Source organism: Rosa chinensis, chromosome 7, assembly GCF_002994745.2.
Source record: "Rosa chinensis cultivar Old Blush chromosome 7, RchiOBHm-V2, whole genome shotgun sequence".
Taxonomy (NCBI): Eukaryota; Viridiplantae; Streptophyta; class Magnoliopsida; order Rosales; family Rosaceae; genus Rosa; species Rosa chinensis.
Window position 1 is genome coordinate 16,109,113 of NC_037094.1, and position 26,431 is coordinate 16,135,543.

Genomic DNA, 26,431 nt, shown 5'->3' on the forward strand with positions numbered 1-26,431 from the left:
TGATGTGGCGCTACTGATGCAGCAGGATATGATGGTCATTAAAAAGGAAAAAGAAAAAAGAAAAAAAGGAAAAAATGAAGAAAAAAGGAAAAAATAAAAAGAAAAAAAGGAAAAAAGAAATTAAAAAGGAAAAAATAAAAATAAAAAAGGAAAAAAGAAATTAAAAAGGAAAAAGAAAAAAAAAGAAATTAAATAGGAAAAAATAAATTAAAAAGGAAAAAGAAAAAAAAGGAAAAAGAAATAACATAGGGGTATATTGAACATTTCACCCCAGGCCAACTCCTAATTTGACGCGAAGGGGACCTATTAGAGGGAAATTGTGAGATTAGGAAGTTTTTAGATTAAATTAGAATGTCAGGGACTGAAACGATGAGAGAGGCAAAGTACATGGACTAAATAATATTTAACCCTTATTAATATATCCATTCCCAATCAAATAGTCACTTAGACGGTTATACCACATCCATCCGGATTGTTTTAATCCATATAGTGATCGTTTTAATCTTATTGAAAAATGTGCTCCGTGGTTTAGAGCCAGTTGACTTAGGTAATTGAAGTCCATCTAGGACCTTCAGGACCTTCATATATATCTCTGAATCTAGATCCCTATAGAGATATGCTGTAACCACATCCATAAGCTGCATGTCAAGTTTTTTGGAAACTACCAAACTGACAAGGTAGGGAACGTTATAACGTCCATTACGGGAGAATATGTCTCTTCGTAGTCGATTCCAGGGCGTTTTGAGAAACCTTGCGCCACGAGGCGGGTTTTATATCTAACCACCTCATTTTTCTCATTACGCTTTCTAACAAAGATCCATTTATGGCCAACAAGTTTTACATTTAGGGGTGTCTACGTTATAGGCCTAAATACTTGTCTCTTTGCTAGTGAATCCAATTAAGCCTGGAGCGGATCTTTCCATTTAGGCCAATCTGCTCTTCGTTGACATCATTCGACAGAGCGAGGTTCGATATCATCATATTCTATGATTCCTTTTGCAACATGATATGCAAATGCATCATCAATAGCCATAGAATTTCTATCCATCATCTTATATACACTAGTGTAATTCATGGACATCTCTCTATTCTCTGGAATTGGTTCTGACATTAGAGCGTCCCTCAATGATGTCTCTTGGACATAACCATAATCCGGAATATCCTCATGAGATTGATTATTTACATAGATGATTAATGGATTATTTTGTGTCAAACTCGCTTTCTTTCTTGGGCGAGAATCCATCGAACCTATAGGCCTCCCGCGCTTCCTGGCAGGAGCCATGGGTCTAGCCACAACATCACCATCACTATGAGAGGGGACGTTGGTGCCATGCTCAGTTTCCCTTGAGATGGTGTCATGTCCTCTAATTTTAGGGACATCAATCCTTGCAGGCACGTTTGCAACAGGTATATATGATCTTGTCACTTTGGCGATATCAGAAAACGCATCAGGCATCGATTCTGCTACTTTCTGAAGATCGAGAATTCACTACACTTCAATTTCGGACTATGCGGTTCGGGGATCAAGATGAGACAGAGTGGGGACAGACCACGACAATTCCTGTCGTTCCTATTAAACTTTTATGTTCTTAACTCCCCCTAACGACGGGAATACTATCTCATCAAAGTGACAATCCGCAAATCTAGCGGTGAAGAAATCGCCTATCAAGGGTTCTAAGTAGCGGACAATCGTTGGAGAATCATATCCAGCATAAATGCCTAATCGTCTTTGATGACCCATTTTGGTGAGTGACTTGGTTCATAAACTATTCGCAAGCGTACGAATCGTTGTCAAGTAAGGGAAGTAATTGGACCTTAGTTTATCGTACCTCGGGGATTAGGTGTTGGACCTAACCAAGATAATTGGCGGTAGGATACTAAAAGCACACAAGAAAAATAAAAAGTAAAATAAGACTATAAACAATCAAGGCACCAAGCCTTGGCAATGTTCGGCTTAGCTCACACCAAGCCTATTCAAAGCCACTAACTTGTAGCCTCAAGATGGGTATACACAAATGAGTCGATGGATTTAATGTTTGAGAGTGGATTTGAACTTAACAAAAAGTAATAAAATGTAAAGCGATTAATAAAAATGCAAGGAAATTAAACTAGAAAAGTGTGAACAATATAATGGGAATGTCGGGTGCTAGGGAGGTTCCTTCACCCAAATCTCATGTGTCAGAAGCTAATCTAATGTAGATGCAAATTTCCTATTTTGGCGGTAGTCGTATCCAAGGCGGTTCAAGGCTCAAGGACCGAAATTCCCTTTCATGGTACTCCGGTTCAAGGGTCGTAGGAACTCACTTGGCATGAATTAGAGCCGGTTCAAGGGCTTCTAATTCACATCAAGAGGCCTAAAGATTGAGGAATTACACTACTAAGCGACCCGCCCGTGCATTCACGCAACGGGTGTAAACCACCATGCTTATAACCCTTCGAATACGAAATTGAAGGTTTCTAGCTTAGGAATTAGAGGGGATCAAGCCTCTAACTCCATCCTAGACATACTTAAAATACACACCCTAGAGTTGACTAGGCTCCTAGACATGCATTTTAACCAAACAAAAATTGATATAAGCATCCAGCAAATTAAATTGCATCATGACATTAAAATAGACATCCTTTACATAAAATTTGGACTAGGGCACACAACCCTAGCCCTCAACAACAAATCTACTCACTACCCATCATTAAACAAACATCAATATACAAAATTTAAAGAGGAACAAAGTGAAGATAAGTAGGAGTAACAAGAACAAGCCACAAATTGCTATAAAGTAATTATGGCTAGCCTTGATTTATGGCTCCCCACTTTTACCTAAATTTAATGGTGATGAATTTCTTGATGCTTGGGCTCCCCCTTTGAAATTTGTGGAATTGATGAGAAGATGAAATCTTAGTGAGGTAGATCTTGGTGAGGTGGGAAAATCTTGATGAGGAGGAAAGAAAATCTTGGTGAGGAGGGGATGGATTTGATGAGAAGGAGGAGAGATAGCAGTTTGGGCTGCTGCCTCTGGTTTGGTGCGACTGCTGTAGGATGATGAGGAGGGAATGGGATCTTGGGCGTTTGGGTGTGCGTTCACTACTGTAGGAATGTATATATATATCTTAGGTCATCGTCGGGTTGTTATATATGAGGGGGAAAATGGGTGGATAACAAGAGCTGGGGAATGTTGCACGTGCAACAAGAGTGGAAAGTGGGCTGCAGTGCGTGGAGAAAAAGAAAAGAAAGAGAAATGGGCTTTTGCTATTACGTTGGCTGCCCAAGTACCCATCCTTGCATAATTAAACCACCACGTTTAATTGTAGTGCTGCCATTTGTCACCAAAAACATTTGGTCTTCAACCTCTTTCAATGAAGCCAACGTGCAGGTCATTAGCTTTGCTTAATCATTGGTTAATTAAAACCAATGGTTAATTAAAACTAATTGTTATTATTATTTTTTCTTTCTTTATTTCTTTTCTCCAAATCACTTCTGCGTTTCTTGACTGCCTTGACTTATGGTTGACCGCATCCACAATTTCATCATTTTGTCAGAATACTCCAATTTGCACATTTTCGCACCCTCTTGTCCGGTTTCCACAACTCCGATTATTTACTACAAAATGAATAAAAATGGATTAATTACATAATAATTGACACGGGGATTTGCTTATTTATAGTGTTTTAGATATAATTACACGCATATAAATGCGTATAATCACACCCCCACACTTGAACTTTGCTTGTCCCCAAGCAAACGAAATGTAAATTAATTGCCAAAAATCTATTAACTCAAACGCAAATGCTCAAACATAAAAAAAGTGTGGTATTAGCCTTTCCAACCATAATCCTTGGATAACTAATTATGTACATGACCATGAATTAGATGTAAGCACAACATAAGATTTTTGAATTTGTGAGGCAATTAAGAAGCACATGTGAAAAATGCTCCAGTATATGCATGTGTTGACCATGTGTCAAATCAATCCACCACAATCAAATAGGCACATAGAAGACCCGATATAACCCCACTAAACTCACATAGGTTCACTAAATATTACCGCTCAAGTGTTTAGGGGCTATATGTATTTCACTCAAAAGCAATTTCACAACACGCGTCACCATATGCTTGCTCTTCGATCTCATCTCCGCTAGGTAGCTCACAACATTCAAGATTAAGAGGTCTTTTATTTGGTTGTAATAGGGCTAAAGGCAAGTGGCTATAAGAAATGAAGGATAAGGGAATACAAAGTCCATAGAAGCTCGTGAAACAACTCTCTCTTGTAGAGATATATGACTTTTGCTTTCAAATGCTAACTCACTTACTCTAAACCCAATGTACAACCCACACTACACTACTATACTATGTAATACTTTTTTTTTCTTTTTTTTTTCCTACTTTTCTTTTCCTTGAACTTTATTTCTATTTGCACAAACTTTTTTTTTTTTTTTTTGAGAACTTTCTTTTCTATACATATCACTCACCCCGCACTTATTCTTTTGTAACCTCACACTTTTGACTTTTCTTTTCTTTTGAAGCACTCAAGAGCACCACGAGTAGTGCGAAGGAGTTCACTATTGATCTTATCAAGATAATCAGAAATAGACAAGTCACCTCGAGTAGTGCGAAGGAGTTCACTTCTTAATTGAAGAATTCGATTCTGAGATTGAGAAGCATAACGTTTCTCCAATGATGACCAGGTGCCACGGGGTGACGTAGAACGAGCCACGGTTGCTGTTGGAGCTGACAAGGTTATTAAAATATGTTTTGTGTTATTGCTTTATGTCAATATTCCCTTAAACAGGGTAGTGCGGTGGGTTTGAACTTTTTCATTGCTTGTGCTATTTGCTTTTCCTTGTTTCATGCTCCATGTTTCTAGAGTGCTGTTTGCTTTTCAGTTTTCTATGTAAAACTGTTTGCTTTTCAGTTTTCTTTGTAAGGCTTTATAAGCCATGCCTTATGCTTTCCTTGATAGTTGAGTGATTGCAGTACGTTTTCTGCATTTGATTATTGAGTTTCAACAAATTTGGTATCAGAGCCCTTCACGGGGCCTGATTGAGAGTTTCAAAGCTAAGAAACCGCAGTTTTCTTAAAGATAGAGAGTGAGTGAAACATGGCAGCTGAGAGCAACTTTGTGCAACCTGCCATACCAAGATTTGACGGGCATTATGACCACTGGTCTATGCTCATGGAGAACTTTCTGAGATCGAAAGAGTACTGGAGTTTAGTGGAGAATGGGATACCTGCTGCAGCAGAAGGAGCTGAACTTACAGAGGGCCAACGCAAGCAAATTGAAGATGCAAAGCTGAAAGACTTGAAGGTGAAAAATTATTTATTTCAAGCCATTGACAGAACAATTATAGAGACAATTCTCAACAAAGAAACAGCAAAGCACATATGGGATTCAATGAGGCAGAAGTACCAGGGCTCTACAAAGGTGAAACGTGCTCAATTGCAAGCACTTCGAAGGGAGTTCGAGGTGCTTCAAATGAAAGAAGGAGAAACAGTCGATGAATACTTTGCTCGTACCCTCACAATTGCAAATAAGATGAAGGCTCACAGTGAAAATATGGCAGAGCTGGTTATTGTTGAGAAGATCTTGAGATCGATGACTGCCAAGTTTGATTATGTGGTGTGCTCCATTGAAGAATCCAACAATCTGACTACAATGACCATCGATGAACTGCAGAGCAGCCTTCTTGTACACGAGCAGAGAATGCGAGGCCATGGAGGAGAGGAACAAGCATTGAAAGTCACATATGAAGACAGAACTAGTGGAAGAGGAAGAGGAAGAGGAGGCTTTAGAGGTAGAGGAAGAGGAAGGAGCAGACAACAGTTTAATAAGGCATTGGTTGAATGTTACAAATGTCACAAATTAGGGCACTTTCAGTATGAGTGCCCTGAATGGGAGAAAGGTGCAAACTATGCAGAGCTCGATGAGAAGGAGGAGATGCTACTCATGGCATACGTTGAGCTCAACAATTCTAAGATGGAGGAGGTTTGGTTTCTCGATTCCGGTTGTAGCAACCACATGAGTGGCAACAAGAAATGGTTCATTGATCTAAATGAGCAATTTCGACAGTCTGTAAAACTAGGCAACAACTCCAAAATGGCAGTCATGGGGAAGGGTAATGTGAGACTACAAGCCAATGGAGTCACACAAGTATTCACAGATGTGTACTACATCCCGGAGCTGAAGAACAACTTGCTTAGCATTGGACAATTGCAAGAAAAGGGAGTTGCAATTCTAATCCAGAATGGAATGTGCCAGATTTATCATCCAAGAAAAGGTTTGATCATGCAAACTAAGATGTCTGCTAACAGAATGTTCGTAATACTTGCAAACATGTTGCCTCAAGCCTCAGCTTGCTTCCAAACAGTGTCTGAAGACAACACTCACTTGTGGCATTGTCGATATGGCCACCTAAGCTTCAAAGGGCTAAAAACTCTTCAATACAGAAATATGGTGAAGGGTTTACCAGATTTCAAGATGCCATCCAAGTTATGCAAAGATTGTATGGTAGGGAAGCAGCACAGGGAATCAATTCCAAAGAAGAGCATGTGGAGAGCCTCACACAGACTTCAGCTCATACACTCAGACATCTGCGGACCTATCAAGCCATTGTCAAATAACAGAAAAAGGTACCTAATCAGTTTTATAGATGATTATAGTCGAAAAACCTGGGTGTATTTCTTGAATGAGAAGTCCCAAGCTTTTACAACATTCAAGAGTTTTAAGTGCCTCGTTGAGAAGGAAACAGGAGATTATATTCAATGTTTACGTACTGATAGAGGAGGAGAGTTCACCTCTCAAGAGTTTAACACTTTCTGTAGCACACATGGCATTAGTAGGCAATTGACTGCAGCCTACACCCCTCAGCAAAACGGGGTAGCCGAGAGGAAAAATAGAACCATTATGAATATGGTTCGGAGCATGTTGTCGGAGAAACAAGTTCCAAAAGTATTCTGGCCCGAAGCAGTAAATTGGTCAATTCACATTCTCAACAGGAGCCCTACCTTGGCAGTGAAGGATATGACCCCTGAAGAGGCATGGAGTGGGATCAAACCAGTTGTTCACTATTTCAAGGTTTTTGGTTGCATTGCACATGTTCACATTCCAGAGGCTAAGAGAAAGAAACTGGATAATAAGAGCTACAAGTGTGTGTTGTTGGGTGTGAGCGAAGAATCAAAAGCTTACAGGCTTTATGATCCTATATCTGAACGTATTGTGGTAAGTAGAGATGTGGTTTTCGAAGAGGATGAAAGTTGGGAGTGGGGAAGGACTGCTGAAGAGGTAAGGCTTGATGTGTTAGATTGGAGTGATGGTGAAGAAGAAGAAAACGAGTCTGCTCAAAGTGAAGAAGAAAATGAGTATGCTCAAAGTGAAGAGGAAAATGTGAATAATGATGATGCAGAAGAAGAAGAAGAAATTCTAGAAGAAGGGAGGACAAGAATGCAACCTGTGTGGATGCAAGATTATGTGAGCGGAGAAGGGCTATCTGAAGAGGAAGAAACAAACAATGTTGTCATGTTTACTTCTGTCACTGATCCAGCAACATTTGAAGAAGCTTTCAAGAGTGCTAAGTGGAAGGCTGCAATGGATCAAGAGATTGAGGCAATTGAAAGGAATCATACTTGGGAGTTAACAACCTTGCCGGCTGGAGCAAAAACAATTGGGGTGAAGTGGATCTTTAAGACTAAGTTGAATGAAAATGGTGAAGTTGATAAATGTAAGGCCAGACTTGTGGCAAAAGGGTATGCACAGCAATATGGGATTGACTACACTGAAGTTTTTGCACCAGTGGCTAGATGGGACACCATTAGAATGGTAATTGCTCTTGCTGCTCAAAAAGGTTGGAAGGTATATCAACTAGATGTCAAGAGTGCGTTTTTACATGGGGAGCTTACTGAGGCAATCTTCATTGATCAACCGCAAGGCTATGTGAAGAAAGGAGATGAATTAAAGGTATACAAGCTAAACAAAGCCCTGTACGGACTCAAGCAGGCTCCACGTGCATGGTACAGTCGTATTGAAGCATATTTCATCAAAGAAGGGTTTGAAAGATGTCCTCATGAGCACACTCTATTTGTGAAGTCGAGTAAAGGAGGTAAAATTCTCATTGTTAGTTTATATGTTGATGATCTTATATTTACTGGCAATGATGAATATATGTTTGAGGAATTCAAGAAGTCAATGAAGGACGAATTTGATATGTCTGATCTTGGAATGATGCGATATTTTCTTGGTGTTGAAGTTGTTCAAAATGAAGCTGGTATTTATATCTGCCAAAAGAAATATGCAAGTGAGATTTTGGAAAGGTTCGGAATGGAGAAGTCCAACTCAGTAAGGAATCCAATTGTTCCTGGGTTCAAATTAATGAAGGATGAAGGGGGTGTGAAGGTAGATGCCACCATGTATAAGCAAATAGTGGGGAGTCTCATGTACTTGACCGCAACTAGGCCTGATCTCATGTATGTGGTAAGCTTAATTAGTAGGTTCATGTCAAGTCCAACTGAGTTACATATGCAAGCTGCTAAGAGGGTGCTCAGGTATCTTAAAGGCACTATCAATTTGGGTGTTCTATATAGAAGGAATGGTGAAGAGAAGCTTGAGGCATTTACTGATAGTGATTATGCAGGTGATGTGGATGATCGAAAAAGTACATCAGGGTACATTTTCATGTTTAGTGATGGAGCAGTCTCATGGTCTTCCAAAAAGCAACCTGTGGTTACTTTATCTACCACCGAAGCAGAGTTCATTGCTGCTGCTTACTGTGCTTGTCAAGGAGTGTGGATGCGCAGAATTTTTAAAAGGCTTGGTCATACACAAAGAGGGTGTACTACAGTGTATTGTGACAATAGCTCAACCATAAAGCTTTCGAAGAACCCAGTAATGCATGGGAGAAGTAAACACATTGATGTACGTTTTCACTTTCTTCGACAGCTTACCAATGATGGAATTGTGGAGCTGGTTTATTGCAACACACAAGATCAAATTGCAGATGCTATGACTAAACCACTGAAGCTAGATGTGTTCGAAAAACTTCGAGACTTGCTTGGAATGTGTCTGGTGCCAGGTATAAACTGATGCGATGCAATGAACATCAGTTTAAGGGAGGATTTGTTGGAGCTGACAAGGTTATTAAAATATGTTTTGTGTTATTGCTTTATGTCAATATTCCCTTAAACAGGGTAGTGCGGTGGGTTTGAACTTTTTCATTGCTTGTGCTATTTGCTTTTCCTTGTTTCATGCTCCATGTTTCTAGAGTGCTGTTTGCTTTTCAGTTTTCTATGTAAAGCTGTTTGCTTTTCAGTTTTCTTTGTAAGGCTTTATAAGCCATGCCTTATGCTTTCCTTGATAGTTGAGTGATTGCAGTACGTTTTCTGCATTTGATTATTGAGTTTCAACAGTTGCAAGAACGAAAGGCGTGAGAGAGCCATTAATCCAACTGAGGACGAGTTGATCATTCACGATCCAATCATCATAGTCTGGGTTCACTTCTTGGTGGGTTTTCCATCATCAGTAGGTTTGAACTGGGAAGGACATTTGTTGGTGCCATCAACAAAACCAAGAAGATTGCGACTCCGCAAAATAGAGATAATCTGAGCCAACCAAAGAGAGTAGTTGGTATGGTCTAGTTTGACAGAGAGAAGATTAGTGACTCTGGGAATAGCAGGTGAAGAAGAGGATGAGGAGGCCATGGTGGTAGTGTTGGGTTACTGAGGGGAAAGGTTGGAAAGAAGAAAAAAAAAACAGAGGATCGATTGCTGTTTAGCGTTGTGGCTGTGATACCGTGAAAGATAGATGAATAACAGAGAGAAGTCTGGGAAAAACTCACACACCGAGGATCCATTGTATTGCCGTATTTATATTACATCATACACAAGCTATAAGGTAAGTAGTAAACATAAAAATTTACATACAGATTTACAAAGAACTAAACGTAGGCAGCAAGTAGACTGTGCCTCCAAGCTTAGAATCAACTAGAAGTTTTGGACTTGATCTGCAAGGAACGAAGACTCTGTTCATCAAAGGGATTAGTGCAAACCTCAACCTTTTTCGTGAATGTAGATCGAGGTACAATTACTCTTACCTGTATCAGAAGCCTCTGCAAGAGTACAATGATAATCCGGTTTCTAGTCAAGGAAAATTGGTAGGAACTGGATATGTTTATATTGAATCTGTTTAGATTATATCAGATTTGGCAATACAATGTAGCTTGTATATTGTCAATGTTATTTCATGGTACGTAAATCATAATTGTCTCATAGCAATCAAGTATTTAGAAACGTTACTAACAGCTACAACAAATTTGTAATTAACTCGATCATGTGCTTTACATAGAATTGACAGTGCTAGACAATTGTTGTCTATATATGCTCAGCGTAAAAGTTTAAGCTATTGCTGCTTATTATGGATACTATCCCAGTACTTATCTTCCCACTTTTCTACTTGTTTAATTAAATTGATATTATTCCTATAAAAGTTTCCAAGATCTTTGGGTTCATAGGGAGGTGGCATGGTGCAGGGGTTTGTCATCGACGGACTCTTCACCAACGACTCGGTCATGAACTTTTTCTCTGACTCCTCTGCAGGGCAAGCGAGAGTCTCTGCGCACAAATGTGTAGCTCCTTCAGGTATTCTTGGCTCAAATTTGGAGAGTTTGGCATATTCATTTAGTAGATGAAACATGTAATCATACACATAGTCCATCTTCAGTTCTTGCTGAATGAAGTCGCTTGCTGCTTTCCCAATTGCTTGTGCCTGTGTGCGAAAATCCATTAGTATTAAATATTTATTTGAACCCTTTCGGTTTAAGGGCGGTGGCCAAGTCAGAAATTTGTCTTTGTGGAGGTGTGACAGAGACTTTCTGGGGGTGTAACAAAGACACTTCTCTGAATCATTTCATCATACAGTTTCAGCTCCTATTTGAAAGACAACAGATGGGACAAAATAACTGACATTATGGAGATGAAAGGGAGTTGGGAGAAAACTAATGGGGAAAAGTTGTTCACTGATTGTGAGTGACCACTCCTTCAGTGGGGGAGGGTGTTATGTTTTAACTCTATTACCTGATTTCAAAACCAATGCCCCTTCGAAGTAAAACATAAGGCCTCTTTCGGTCTGGTCTGCTAATATGCAGAATATATTGAAGAAATGGAAAATTTAGTAATGTTCAAGTTAGAGGGTATTACCTTTTGTTTGTGATTGTTTCCCCAATCTACAGCAAACTTGATGGATTTGCATTTGTTATCATTCCTTATAGGCCAGTAATGGTGCACTGGTCGTAGACTTCTTGTGAAGAAATCATAGTAGTGTGGTTTTACCAGGAATGTTACTGAATCACAGGCCAGAATGTACTTCTCACTAACAGACCAGGCAAAGCCCTCAATATATATCTTATACCTATAAAACCGTGAGCAAATAAACTGGAAGTCAAACATTGTACTCTTTCCCTATTAATAATATGAACGGGGCACCTAGTGGTGCCTCTGCTATTTTCCAAAAAAAAAAAAAAAAAAAAAAAAAAAAAGGAAGTCTTAATTAGTTACCAAACAAGAAAACTTTATTCAGTGCACAAATCATCTCTGGTAGAGATATACCTATGTGTGCATTGGTTTGTTACATCTGAATGCTTGAAGCCTTGTTGAGATTCAAGGATCCAGTCCTGCGATTATACAGAATTAGTTAGTTGTTTTTTTCCGGTTTGATTAAATGAAAAATTGCATTATGTATATAATGTTACCTGGATGAATAAGCGAGCATTCCAATCCTGTGTATCCGAGACGTTGCATTTGAGGAGGTCTCTCCTTGATTCAGCTACAAAGGGGTTCCCTTTCCAGTATGCATAAGGTTCTCTTTCCATCCATTTGCTCCTCTCGTTACCTTTCTTCACATCTTTCAACAAACTTCCCCACGGTTTTATGTTTATCTCAGCCCTTAAACACACGGTGTCAGTAATGAGTACGTGAGCTTATTAGGATAGTTTCTTTTTTTCTATTATGTTATGCTATCAAACTGTTAATTCATAATCATATATTGGGGTTGTCTAGAGTATTTGGATGTTTATCATACACTCATTTACATTTAATTGAACTAAAATTACAATTTAGTTGAACCAAATTTACAACATTAACAACAAAGTTATCATATTTGTTTTACATATTTACATATAATTGAACCAAGTTACTACATTGACAACAATTTGTTTATAAACTTGTAAAAATATCGTAGGTGGAGTAATTATCTGTAATAGAACTAAAATTACCCAAAAAATAACTCTATTTACCACAATCACAACAAAATTGTTGTCAGATCTGTAAATGAGTGTATCACATACATACAGGTACCGTAGAATTTTCCTCATATATTGAACATACAAACATAACATGATATAAAAATTATTATTATTACTTAATGCAAAAGTGAGTCATTACATATGAGCTTTGAATAGTTCAATCCATTTAGTCAGATTTTAATCCTAGTGTCCATTCTAACATGTTGGACATTAGTGGCTGGTACCATATCACTTTCATGCCAGAGCAACAAGAAAAAGCAATTAAGCATAAGTCCAACTTACCAACCCCAGAAAGACCAATCAGGGAACACAATGTCTTTTGTCCATCTATCACCACAGTACCGGAACAGCGGTGGCACCTGCGTCGAGTTCTGTCCCCGGTAGTCCCGTGATCGGATAACGGGAAGGTCATCACAGTCAAACATCAGCTCCAAGTCAGGTACTTTCCCGGGGTACCTCCTAAGAAGCTGCAAAATACCCCATATGGTAAACATATCCCTTGTCTGTATGGACTTCTTGTACCTGTCAATATAAGCCTTGCCTTTAACAATCACTAGCCGAAAATGTGCCGTCTTCTTTCCCCTCTCCACCATGTCCCTTGTGATTCCTGTGGTTCTCCATGGCTTTAGATCTTCGTGGATAAACCGGAAATAGTCCGGGCATGTACCGTTTGACGATGGGTCAAGACGATCACTAGTAAAGGCTATAGGGTAATTTGTTGGACACGTTTGTGTTTGATTGATGCCGATAGAACAGTTGAGTGGAAACTCGATTATTTTGGGGGTTATCTCATACTTGTCGTTGATCACTATTGTTTGGTTTGTAGAATGATCAATCTGAAAAGTCCACTGCATAAAAAATGGTAAGGAAATTGATGATTAGACAAAGAAAAACCTTTGCATGCCTGGTAGTTGTGAGAAGACATATATATTAGCTGAAGCTTACAAGGTGAATCCAGAAAGAAGATAGAACGGCTGCAATGATTAGAAAACCCAAGAAGAAAATAGTATCAGCTGGAGGTCCCTTTATCAAAGAGGATTGCCAATTTGTTGCAGCCTGAAGCTGAAAAGGTTTGACAAAACGAGACCCGCGCAACATTGAACTAACAAGGTTTCGTAGATAAACCTGTAGAGCGAGTACTGTAACACCTGCCCAACAGAACGATATGACTATGCAGATGCAGTACTAGATTATTATATAACTGTCTGCAGCAGAGCTTTCACTCCTTGATTTTTCTTTCTACCTGTACTTACCAGGAAGTCTTGACGTGTGAACCTTCCTTGGTTACATAGTTCTTCTCCCACTGATCAAAAGGTCGAAGGTTTTCGATGGAAGACTGGTGAATATAATAAAGAAAGAAGCTGACTCTGTTTAATGTAGGGTGCGGATTCTATGGTAACGGGTCTTCTCTGCCGACCGGAATTGTGGTTATATACTTACATAGTTATATATAGACAAGCAATAGATTATTTTATCCTAGGAAATGAATGGTGAGTACAGCTTTCGGAGGCCCAAACTTTGAGACCCAAAGAGTAATTGAAAGGTTAAAAAAATGAAAGATATTTTCATTCAAGCCTAGCCACAACCGGGCAAACAGTCACAACAATACAACATATAAAAAGCAAATTTGGTGTCCCTTCCAATCTGCAAGTGACACAACCGCTACTACATATGTAATGACAAAACGGTGAACTGAATGAACTGATCATCTACTGACTCAGACCACTTACTGCATATGTGAAGACAATGGGTGATAATTGAATTGATAACTGAGCATGTACTGGAAATCAGAGTGTGTCCTCATGAGTTACCACTCGAGGCAGTCATACTGTGTTGGGTCTGGCTTGTGGCTTGGTACCAAGTCCTAACAGAGAGAATGTGAAGTTTTGAACTCTAGATTGTATAATGTACAGATCCTACCTAAATTTTTTCATCCACCATATTGTTGAAGGATATCAGGATTATGTGTGTCTTACTAAACTATAATTACTTTTTATAGCTGTAATAGGAGATAATGTTCTAGATTCTTTGTTCTAATTAGAATATGATTCCTTGTATTCGATGATTATGTACTTGTATCCTCTATATACAGAGACTCTTATTATCAATGAAAGATATATTTATTCTCCCAATTCTCTCTACAATTCTATTTTCTTTAAACAAGTTATCAGCATGGGCCATAACCCTAAATTAGAAGCCAAAAACTCTCTTCTTCTCTCTTCTTGCCATGAACCCCACCCTAGCACCACCTCCTGCGCTCCACTATCTCTGCGCACGGCTTTGGGAAGAAAACCACAAGGCTACAAGAAAAAGAAGAACAAGAAAATCAACATACTGAAAGCACCAAGTAAGTTTTAAATTAAAGTTCTTACTTTCTAAATTTTAATTTTATTTTCTTTTCTTCGGGGACTTCCAAAATCTCTCTTCTACATCCCACATTTCTTATAACATGGGTTCGATAAAAAAAAATAAAAGTGAAACTGTGGGAGTTCGCGCTAAGCTACGAACTAAGAGCATTTGTGAGCCTAAGCTACGGACTAAGAGCGTTTGGGAGCATCTACATTTGAACGACCATTCAAACATCATTGTTTCGATCTAATCCAAATTTTGTGGAAAAATGATTTCTTGGTAGCAAAGAGACTCAGAAATCCTTAATTAGTTGTCGTGGAAGTATTATACTTTGAAACTAATTTATTTTCCAAGAATATATGTAATGGCATTTTGCCTTAAACTATTGTCAATAAAGACATTGGTTATAACTCTTTCACGACTAGGCCGATCCAATTTAGTGTGATGTATAGGAAAATAGTTGAGATAAGTGGTACTTAAGCGAGCTTTGCTCCATCGACATCTCTTCTTACTTTCCTGATTATGCTTAATTGGAGTTACCGAAAGAATTAAGTAACAAACATTAGTCAAGTATTGATTATAATTATTTTGGATTAGAAACTTTGATGTAATCGTTGACTATTATTAATAAAGTATAAAGTATCGATTCTTTTAATTCAAGCTTTATTTACTTAGGTATGTTTCCCGAAGAGCTAGAATGCCTCGCGGATAGTGCTACTACGCACACCATACCTTGATATAGGCAATTATTCCTTGAGATGATGCCTAATCGATCTTCTGTGACTACGATGGCAGGGCCATCTAAATTGATTCATGGTCAAGGACCAGCTTAATTTCTGTTGCCAAATGGCACATTGATTAATGTCACTGAAGTTCTCTACACTCTTGGGGCCAGAAGAACCCTCACTACAAGAAAAATGGCATTTTGCAAGGAATTTTTTCCTTGTAAAAAACTGAAAATTCCTTGCATTAACCCAAATGCAAGGAATGTTCCTTGCATTTGGGTCCTTGCAAAGAGGCCCTTGCAAAAGAGCAAATACGACGATTTAAAATTCCTTGCATTTGAGTTCACCAAATGCAAGGAATTGTTCATCTCAAATGCAAGGAATTGAACACCTAAGGTTAACCATGGTTGGCTGATATACAAGGAAAATTCCTTGCATTTAATATTATAAAAATAAATAAATAAACTGAAAAAGAAATGTACCCCAAATGTCATTCCAGACCTTCCTTTTATTCCTTGAATTAAAAATAATTATTTCGTTTGTACATCAAAAATTAAGGCTACACTAATCTATAACAAGATTAATTAGCAAAATAAGATACATATGCACAAATAGACACCAAACCAGAAATTAGCAAATGCAAATCGTTGAAGCCTGGGGTGTGTGTATTCTGGTATGGGAAAAGTCATCCCAACTCATCTGTTCCAGAAATCCCCTAAAAAAACTCTAGTTGAGCCTTCAAGTGGTCATTTCCTTGCTTCAATATGAGAATATTAGAAGAAACCCAAAATATGAACTTCAAAACAATCAATGTAAAAGTGCAACAATAGCAACCACAGTTTATTTCAAACCCCACATGTGAGATAATACAGTAAAGAATGTAGTTTAACAGAAAGACCCTTGATCAGATCCATGACCTCTAAGGAAATAGGATCTGCGCGCCCTGCTCCACCCCTTGGAAGCAAGCATGTTGTTATTGATCCCACTAGGTAGTATTCCCGCGCGACGCTGCTGGTTTATACTATGGGTTTAATTTTTTTCTTTTCTTAATTATGTTCGTAATAGTACAATCATAAGAAAAAAAATGTTGAGCAAAAAAAAATATATCTGTTTCGATTGAAAGTCATTATGTGTGCCATAAAAATCAGCAAAGAAACAGTTACCATTGGAAAAAACAGCCCTCTTTTACATCCCGTAGACAGAAATGTATAGGAAATGTTACAACTACGACTTTTCTAAAGCTAATCAAATGGTTGTTCAAAAGCTAATGAACTCACTAAGCTGCAGGGGCCCATTTACGGTACACAACTCCACCGTCTTCTGTGTTAAATCCAAATTACACATAACCTACAGGAGTAGCAAAACAGTGTTTCATACTGAGAACCTTCTTAAGATAAATGATATTGTCTAAACAGTCTCACATGTTATGATCCTCACATCCATACCTAAAAGAATTCATAGATATTCATGTATAAACCAACAAAAGGAAAATCATTGATGACAGGAAATACAAATCACCTCGAGCTAAATTAAGGGGAAATTATTCAATACCTTATAGCGGCAGCTTTCATGTCTTGAAAAGCAACCACATTTTCATCCTACAACCTCTTGCTATGCGTAGGCATACTTTTTACCTTGTAGGCCAATCCAATTTTTGGACCTTTCTCTTCCTTTGGATATGCAAGTAACATAGATTTCCAATCAATTAAATTGCTTGATAAATCATTTTTAGTGTCTTTTTTTTCTTTGTAGATCAGATATGCTTACCAGACAAAGAATGTGCATGGCTGTTATTTTCCATGTAATCATATACCAACAGTATTTAATTTCCTTCAATGCAGCAACTATATAACCTAACCACATTTGGATGTTGTAAACCAGATATCATGCTAGCTACTTCATTCACAAACCCACGATTTCCTCGCTTTGATTTTGAAAAGAGTTGCCTGCAATTGTAGTGCCATCCAATAATATGCCCTGCATTGAACAGGTTATTCAATTTTCGATCATTATGAAATTAAGGCCTATAAATTAATCGACACAACCAAAACTGCTCACCAATTTTGTTTACAGGATCAAAGTTATTAGGGGCAGCTTTAATTTGCCTCAACATGAAAAAAGCCAGTATGCAGATCCAGTCCTCTCAGAGCTGCCCAAATAACCAGGTTAAGATATTAGTAGTGTCCTAAAAAGTATAGGAAACGAAAGGGGTTGAAAAATATCACTACATGATTGTTGTAGAAATGTAAAAACATAAATCTGACCATGGAGAGCAAAGAGCATATGGAGGATCCCATTGCCTGCCCCTTTAGTGTATGTCTTCCTCAACATGGATGACTAAACAACACATATCAAAATATTTGAAAAGTTTTTTATTATCTTCCAAAGCAACTAGCAAGGAAAATGCAGGAGTACTTATCTAGCAATAAACCAAACATTAGACCCATGCAGATGGTAACAAAGAAAAAATCCAATTGCAAGATGATACTTGAACTATCATATTCTACTGAGGCACAGATTAAAATTTAAAGTGGAATAGATTGTAATAATGATGGAGATGGGAACCCAATATATTACCTCAATTTTTAACTTCATATATGGATTGAGTGTATCAAGCTTAATAACATACCTAGAGAATATGTTCTTAGGTTTTAAACCACTGTTTTTGCAGCAAACTATAGAAGAGAACAAAGAACAATTAGTAAAGAATATATTTAATAAGTGTACAACTACACACTTTAAGCTAGAATATTATGAGTAAGAACTCAGAATTAACATGGTAACTGATTAGAACAATAGATAACTTCAATCACCCAACAAAACTAAAGGCTCTAATTCTTTTAATTAAATTTGGTTTTGATTAACATTAACTTTTAAGAAATCTAAATCCAAGAGTGTTACTATACCTCTAGAAAATACTTATGGTACTTCAAATCGGCACCGCTTGAACAACTCCACCTGCAATGGAGCCAAAAAGAACAATTTCAAACATATGTTATATGAATGAAACACAAGGTTGGCATCCAAAAGATTGAAGCTTGAGAGGCTGAGAAAGAGTAGATAGTGTGGTACTACAATAAAGAAAAATCAAAAATCTTGAAATTCAAATGCAATCTGACAAACTCTAAGCAAATTGCATTCACAACAAAACAAAATTAAACCAAATGATACCCAAAATTCATTTGAGTCAAACTTAAACCATTAATTAAAAGCCATCGAAATCAAACCAATGAAAGATACAAGGAAAGAGAGATACAAATTTCACCAGTGCAAGACAGAAGAGAGCTGTGGAGATAACGTTGGGGTTTCTCGCTAAAGTTTGAGGGAATGGTGGCTGTGCTAGGCATCGATTTGAGGCTAGAGCTACTGCCAATCATAAATACAAATCTGCACTGACAACTTGAGAAGATAGAAGACATAGCTAGCTAGATTTGGGTGTTTGGGATTTTAGGGTTTGGTTTTTCATCTTGAGGGGAACTGAGAGTTTCTTTTTCTTTTTTTTCTCATCCAGTTAAAAGTGATAGATTAGGTGGAAAGAGGCCCGAGATCAAGGGGTCAAGCAAGGAAATATGTTTAAGTCCTTGTATATAAACCCGTTGCAAAAGGAGAAATTTCTTGTAGTTCCTTTTGAGCTGTAGAGATGTTAGAGTCAATAGTTTTCATGTGGAAACATATAGTGAGAACGGACATGAGTTCCATTGCATTACCTCTAAGAGCAAGTTCACTCGTTGAGCTTGATCGGTTTTGTGACCATTCCTGACATTTTATGAACAGTGTCTAACCAGCCAACCTCAATAGTGGAATTGAAATACACGGCAAAAAAGCAGTGAATAGTCTTGACCGGTCAAGCTCAACGGGTGAACTTGCTCTAATGACTATGGATAAAATCGGGAATTAGAGAAGCTTATGTGTTGCTCTAGTGGGTTATATGTAACCACTATTCAAGTAATTGAGTCTAACAACATCATAAGAGGTGACCTTTGGGACACTGACACATATAGGCTTTGGCATGACCAATTAGGAGATCCAGGTCGTGTTATGATGATCCGTTTATTAAAGACTTCACACAGACATCCATTCTTTTGAGCGAAAAGAAGTATGAATCAAAAGTTGATTCGTGGAGATACCTGGACCTCCACTGCGCCTAACGGCACTGTCGCAATTAGCAACCAACCAAAAACGGCGATGTAGTCATCCTCTAAGGCATAAACTCCGCATTAACGCCAAGAGTAGCACGTTGCCACCTCTCCTTACTTCTCAAGTCAATTGTGACTTTGTGACTTAACCAAAATCCTCATTAGTTGCTTCTACAGCCCATCGCTCATTTTGCAAAGCTTGTTCCTTAGGGAAATTAGGACTAAAACTGTCCTACACAAAGGATACAAGTTTTCTCATTATGTTCTTACATAGAATCCAAGGGGATTCTGTGGACCGATTCAACGGCTTAGATGTTTTATGGTGTTGGTTGATGTGCGGACATGCTGGTCACGTGTCCCGCCATCGTCCACTTGTAATGCTGCTTATGCTAAAACTCCTAGCCCAGATCATATGACTACGGGCTCACTACTCGAATTATCTCATTCAATCAATTTGACTTGATATTACTAGAGAGTTTTACATCAAAGATTTTCGATGACTATTGCATATCATTGGGGATTGATATTAGGCATCATATTCCAATGTACACACCCAAATGGTCTTTCGGCTTAGGGTTATGTAATATTGCATGCAGCTATGCTAATTCGTGTACGACCCTTCGTCACTCACCTTTGTGTTACAACTAGTGGCTGGGTGCGAGTCTGCTATCTCGTACTTACGCATATTTGAGTGCGCGGTTTATGTGTCAATCGCGCCGCTACAACGTAGCAAAATAGGTCATTAACAATGAATGCATACATATTTGTGTGTGATATAAATCTCCAACTACAAGTACGCAATGTAAAACCTTGATAAGCGATCTCTTTACCTCTAGATTTGCGAATTGTCATGAGACAATCTTCCCATCGTTAGGGGGATATTAAAACTTCAATGTTCAACAGGAATGACATAAATTGTCGTGGTCTATCCTCACCATGGCGCCACCCAGAGGATTGATGTATCCTCGAGAGGACATGGCGCCACCCAGAGGAGCTGAGTAGGGCACTGCCACCATGGATGGTGGCATGGTGATGCCACAAGATGGCATAATGGCGTCACAGGCAATGGGTTTTGCTAGAGAGCGTAGGAGACTCATTAGTTTGATGGATTCTCGCCCTAGGAAGAGAGCGAGTTTGGCACAACCTGATCCAATGATTATTAATACTCAAAATCATTCTCATGAGAATATTCTGGATTGTGGTTATGTCTAAGTGACATCGTTGGGGGACGCCTTAATGTTAGAACCAATTCCTAAGAATATAGAGATCTCTACAAACGACACTAGTGTACATTGATATGCTCATATTATCCTATATTTCAATGCCTCTTAATCTTGGTTTTTACGTTTAGTTCTCCTTATTTATGACTTATTTACATCTTTTAGTGTTTTTGTAGGTTTGTTCCATAGAAAGAAGAAAAGAAGCCAAAATGAGCTAACTAGGATTGAAAGGCAATGTGCAATCTGAGACTGGGAATCTGCCTGTGCAAAATACCTAACTTCGCCAAATTACAGGGAGTTACTCTGATCAAATCAGATAATGAGCCTTATATCATTGGAAAGCTACGGATGTCTACTTCCTGTAGAATTTTACAAATCTCGATTTCAATTCTTCTGGAGAAAGTTATGATTGTTTGAGTGAAGATAGGTTAGACAGGAAATCTGCTCCAGAATTTACAAACATTCGTGGAGAACTCAAGTTCTGTGGCACAAGATCATCAATCCTAATGTTTCAAGGAAGTTAATTCAGATGAGGAACTTATTTCTACTTCTACAAGAGATATTTCAAGGTTTTCCCATTCCAAATGAAGAAAGGAATCTATTCTCAAGTCTTAGAAGGAAACATGAAGCCAAAAATGAGCAGAAATCTTCCCTATAAAAGGGAGCACGAATTTACATGAGAAAAAGAGTCTCGGGAGCACATTGAAGACGCCTAAGGAACGGAGATGACTCACCTATCTTCCCCTTCTTTTCCCTTTCCATTATTTTCATGTTTTTCTTATGTTTTATTTAGTTTTATTTTTCTAAACCTCTTTTCTAGGGCTAGGATGTGTCCCTAGCATGATTGTTTACATGTTTTGATATTCAATTGATGGATTAATAGTTTTCTTAATCTCTGCTAGAATTGTTTGTTATGTTAAAGTTCTATTGATTCGCGACGTTTAGGGCTTTGCATCTAGTTATTAGAAGATGAATTTGAGGTGTACCTGCAATAGAATTCAAATTAGCTTCATGAGATAAAGAATTGTGAATTACATTATTGTCGTACCTGAAGTAATGGTTTGCATAATTCCCTTGTTTTCTAGAACGTAATAAGTCCTATATGTTATATTTATGCTGTACCTGGATAGACTGCATGTTAGGATATACGACATCTGCCGTACCTGGAGAGAATCATACACTTAAGGAAAACTATGATCTAAGTGTCGTACCTGAACTTAGATACATGAATTGTTATCTAAAGAAACGAGAGAATCCATTGATTAGTTCAAAACGTAGATAAGATTGTTTGTGGTTGATTCCGACACCCTAGGCTCATCATTATCATATTCTTAATCATTATAAACTCTTTTCAATTTATTTAGATTCACTTTTTAAGTTTTTATTTTCAAGTTATTTTCCCATTATCATAAACTCTTTCAAAACCGTGAAAATCATAAGTCTTAGTTTGAGTCATTGTGTGTGTGTCTTAGTCGATTTATGCTTATTTTTTTGTGTGTTTTTCGTTTAATTAACTTAGGTTTTCATATTGTGAAGTGAACTAATTAATATCCTCGTGGGAACGACAACTCATTTTCTTCCATTACTATACTACATCCACCCTGTATACATGTAGGAATTCCATCATACATGAGAATGTAGGATTATTGAGACCAATGACATCGAACCTTGCTCCATTGAAAAATGTCAACTTAGAGAAAATTGGCCTAAATGGAAAGATGCAATCTAGGTTGAATCAGATTCACTAACGAAGAGGAAGGATTTCGGCCCTGAGATGCTGACACCTCCTAACATAAAACATGTTTACATAAATAGGTCTTCGTTAGAAAGCGTGATGAGAGAAAAAAAAAATTATAGATTCGCCTCATCGCGCAAGGCTTCTCACAACACCCTTGAATCGACTACGAGGAGACATATTCTCCTGTAATAGATGACATTGCTCTCCACTACCTTTTAGTTTAGTAGTTTCCGAATAACTGAACATACAGCTTACGAATGTGGTCATTACGTATCTTTATGAGGATCTAGATATGAAAATATACATGAATGTCCCTGCTGGACTTCATTTACCCAAATCAAGTGGCTCTAGACCACAGAGCATGTTTGCAATGAAGATGCAACACTCACTAAATGATTACTTGATTGGGAAAGGATATGATGAAACTATTCTCGCACGTTTCCATAACAAGTTCCAGATTTGCAATTGTTGCGGTTTATGTTGATGAACATAATTGGAACCCTTGATGAGTTAAGGGAAACTACTGAATATTTGAAATGCGAGTTTGAGATGAACCACCTTAGGAAAACATGGTTTTATCTAGATTTAGAACATGTATACCATGTCAATGGATGCTTAGGCATTTTGATAAAGTCAAGCCTGTAAGAACTCCTATGGTCGTTAGTAGTCTTGACCCTAAAAGGGATCCGTTTCGTCCTAGGGATGATGACGAAGACGTGTTAATAGCAGAAGTGCTTACCTACGTGCGATAGGCACAAAATTATACTTAGCACAATACAAGACCAGACACCTGTTGTTGGCTAGATGTAGCCCTGCGCCAACGCGACGCCATTGGACTGGTATAAAGACTATCTTACTATAATTAAAGGGTACGATAGATATGAGTTTGTTTTATCCCTACAGAGATAAAATAATGGATGACAAGATGGAATCAGAATTGATAGGCCCAAGAGCGGTCGTCACCACCGTTGTAAATTGCAACGCTGCCACCACCACCAAGGGTGGCTAGCGTCCTCCCTCCTTATGTCAAAATGATAGTGATGTTTTGATGAGTTTTTCTTATGCAAGGTATCTCTCTGACCCGCACAAAGATCGTTCCTAAACTGATTATGTCTTTTTCATAAGAACCAGCATGATATCTTGGAGGTCTACAAAGTAGACTCTTGTTGCTACTTCTTCGAATCATATAGAGATTATTTCTCTACATGAAGAAGTGCGTGAGTGCATATGGTTGAGGTTCATAGTTGCACACATTCAAAGAGCATGTGGTTTGAAGTCTACCACGGATGAACCTACGTGCATCTATAAGGACAATGAAGCTTGCATTGAACAAATGAAGTAAGGTTTCATCAAGGGTGACAATACCAAGCATATATCGCCCAAGTTCTTTTACAATCAACAATCACAAACACTTTTAAAGATTGAAGTAAATCAAATCCAATATGAGGATAATGTGGTAGACTGATTTACGAAGTCGTTACTTAAATCCACTTTTGAGAAACATGTGAAGAGTATCAAAATGAGGAAATTATCCGAAATCCTATGATTGTAGCAATCAGGAGGAGCTCTCGACATCAGGGGAGGCATGATGTCTACATGTTTGATCTCGAAGAGTGAAGGAAGTGTTATACTCTTTTTCTCCTCCTCGAGGTTAGTTTTGTCCCACAAGGTTTTTATTACTCGAGCAAAGTTTTTAACAAGGCAACATTTGAAGCGCCATGGTGTTATGATGACATCATGTTTGGAATGCACAAGGGGGAGTGTTGAAAGATATCATAATTATGTGTGCCTTACCAAACTAGGATTACTCTCTATAGCTGTAATATGAGAGAATGTTCTAGATTCCTTATTCTAATTAGAATATGATTCCTTGTACTCGAAGATTATGTATTTGTATCCTTTATATATAGAGACTCCTATTATCAATAAAGGATGTATCTATTCTCCCAATTCTCTCTACAATTATATCTTCCTTAAACACATATTAAATTTTGGGAGTGAATTTCACATTCCTCATTTTACAATTCCCACTTCATGTTTCTTTTTTTAGTATCTTAACAAAATTTTACAATCCAACCCTCATTGCTAATGGAATCGAAACGATCTCTGGATTGATCAGAGGATCCTTTCAATTGGCTAGAATCCGTTACTTGAACAAAACTAGATTTTTCATTGAACAACACATTCCTTTGCCAACGAATACACCATGCGGGAGTCCCCTAACGGACACAACACTCACTTATCCACCATATACATTGTTACCAGATTAAAAGAATAGATTACATTTATTGTGTTATTCTCTACTTTATATCCAACGTTGAACTTTTCAATTTCATAGAAAGTGTTACCTGTGTTGGAAAGAATTGTTTTACTAATGCTAGTACCGAGGCCTACATGGTCTTATGACATTTTTCTTCATAATGCTGGATGATATCTCAAGTTGAAAACTCACCACCCTCAAAATATGAGAATAAAGAGTATATAGTGAAGTAAGAATACATGTGATAGTTGATATCCGGAAGAGAGTAAATTTTAAGTAGTCCTAAATAACCGAATGTTTATGGTCTAGGATAACCTCATTGGTCCATATGGCTTGACTTTGATAGCTAATGGCGTAGCCACTATAGAACTAGTTGGGGCATGGGACCTAACTCAATTTTCTTTTTTGGGTTAAATGTGTGACTTGTGATTGTGTCATATTGATTTGCAGGGACTGAAAACATAGAGGGAGCAAGGATGTTATAATTGTTAGTAGGAATATTCAAATCTTACTATAAAAAATACGGTTAAAATCTTTTAAACGTACAATTTATCAATGGTGTTCATCTGGTTAGTTACTGACTACGAAATTATGCTCAATTACCTTTGGATTGATATAGATCTAAGGGTGAAAAATAAAACTACTTAATTTAAAAATAACTATTTTTCACAGTTAAATTTACATCTAAGAGTGGTTAAGCATTAGTTCCTTAGTCACTTAATGATCTGGTGAACATTATTGTGAAATTCATAGTCTATTGGGTCCATAATGGAAACCCAAAGCAACAAGGGAAGTGACACAGTTTAGCAGAGATAATTTGAATGGTCCAATCCAATATATTAGGGCCAATATCTATTATTGTTTATACACTATTTTAGGAAGTGTTCTCTGCGTAAAAATAGGAAGACTTGAGCATGATGAGAACAAACATCGAAACAAACACACACACCTCAATTCCCCAATTTGCCTTGCTCGATCTCTTCACATTTTGTCTCTTAAATTCTAGCTAGTCAGGGTATGAACCAATGGCTGATCCAGGATTGAAATCTTGGACGGACTTGTACTTCTTAAACAAAAAACAAAAGCCACAATATAAGCCACAATTTTATATGCACAATGAAAAGAAAAGAAAAAAGTACCTTGGAAAGCAGTAGATTGTAGCTAATCTAATAATGGAGTCTAGAACTCCAGAACTACTTCCATCCTATACAAGATCATACATAGATGCACACATGAACAAGAAATTAAAACAAAGAAACCCCAAGAAAGCAATGAATCTTGAAGTAGAAAAGGTGCAAATCTTCAAGTCACCGAATCTGCCCACAAAGCCACAAATCTAACTCAAATTCCAAGAAACTGAAACCGAAGACGAATCACAAGTTGAAAAAGAAAGGGGGATGAGTAGGAAGCTAGCTTAAGAAGAAAGCAAATAATGGACTCAAGCTTCTCTGATTTCCAGCAGTAGATTGCATATTTGCAGAACAAGGAGAAGGAGAGAATACTGCCTACAGCCTACCTGATTTCTAGTCTGCAACCTTCATTCTTCAATCCATGAACTAACGAAAGCTTCAATCCAAATATCCAATACAACCTACGAAATTGAATTTCACATCAATCCTTAACCCTATAAATTGCCCCAAATTAGATTGATTCAATTAAACAAAATTGAACTTCAGTTGATCTTTGAGAGAAGTGGAGAAGAGAGATTGAGAGAACCGGCT

General features: G+C 37.8%; 1 protein-coding gene and 1 long non-coding RNA gene across 4 annotated transcripts; both read right to left on the minus strand.

Moving 5' to 3' along the window:
• Positions 1-10,273: 10,273 nt before the first annotated feature.
• On the minus strand, positions 10,274-13,786 carry LOC112176696 (protein O-glucosyltransferase 1). 2 transcript variants are annotated; one of them, XM_024314743.2, is made up of 7 exons: positions 13,526-13,786; positions 13,228-13,430; positions 12,565-13,130; positions 11,731-11,923; positions 11,588-11,652; positions 11,180-11,390; positions 10,274-10,748 (listed from the first exon to the last, which is right to left on the minus strand). In XM_024314743.2, exons 2-7 carry the CDS (start codon positions 13,378-13,380, stop codon positions 10,383-10,385), a joined length of 1,554 nt encoding a protein of 517 aa, XP_024170511.1. In that variant the 5' UTR covers positions 13,381-13,430; positions 13,526-13,786; the 3' UTR covers positions 10,274-10,382. The 2 variants fall into 2 exon arrangements, with proteins under 2 accessions (XP_024170511.1, XP_024170510.1); XM_024314742.2 differs by having other exon boundaries at positions 13,536-13,784.
• Positions 13,787-17,032: 3,246 nt separating this feature from the next.
• LOC121050850 lies at positions 17,033-18,902 on the minus strand. Of its 2 annotated transcripts, none has more exons than XR_005804202.1 (3): positions 18,263-18,902; positions 17,415-17,505; positions 17,033-17,333 (listed from the first exon to the last, which is right to left on the minus strand). It is a non-coding gene; the product is annotated as an uncharacterized LOC121050850 (long non-coding RNA). The 2 variants fall into 2 exon arrangements; XR_005804201.1 differs by lacking the exon at positions 18,263-18,902 and adding an exon at positions 17,621-18,102.
• Between the last annotated feature and the right edge of the window lie 7,529 nt (positions 18,903-26,431).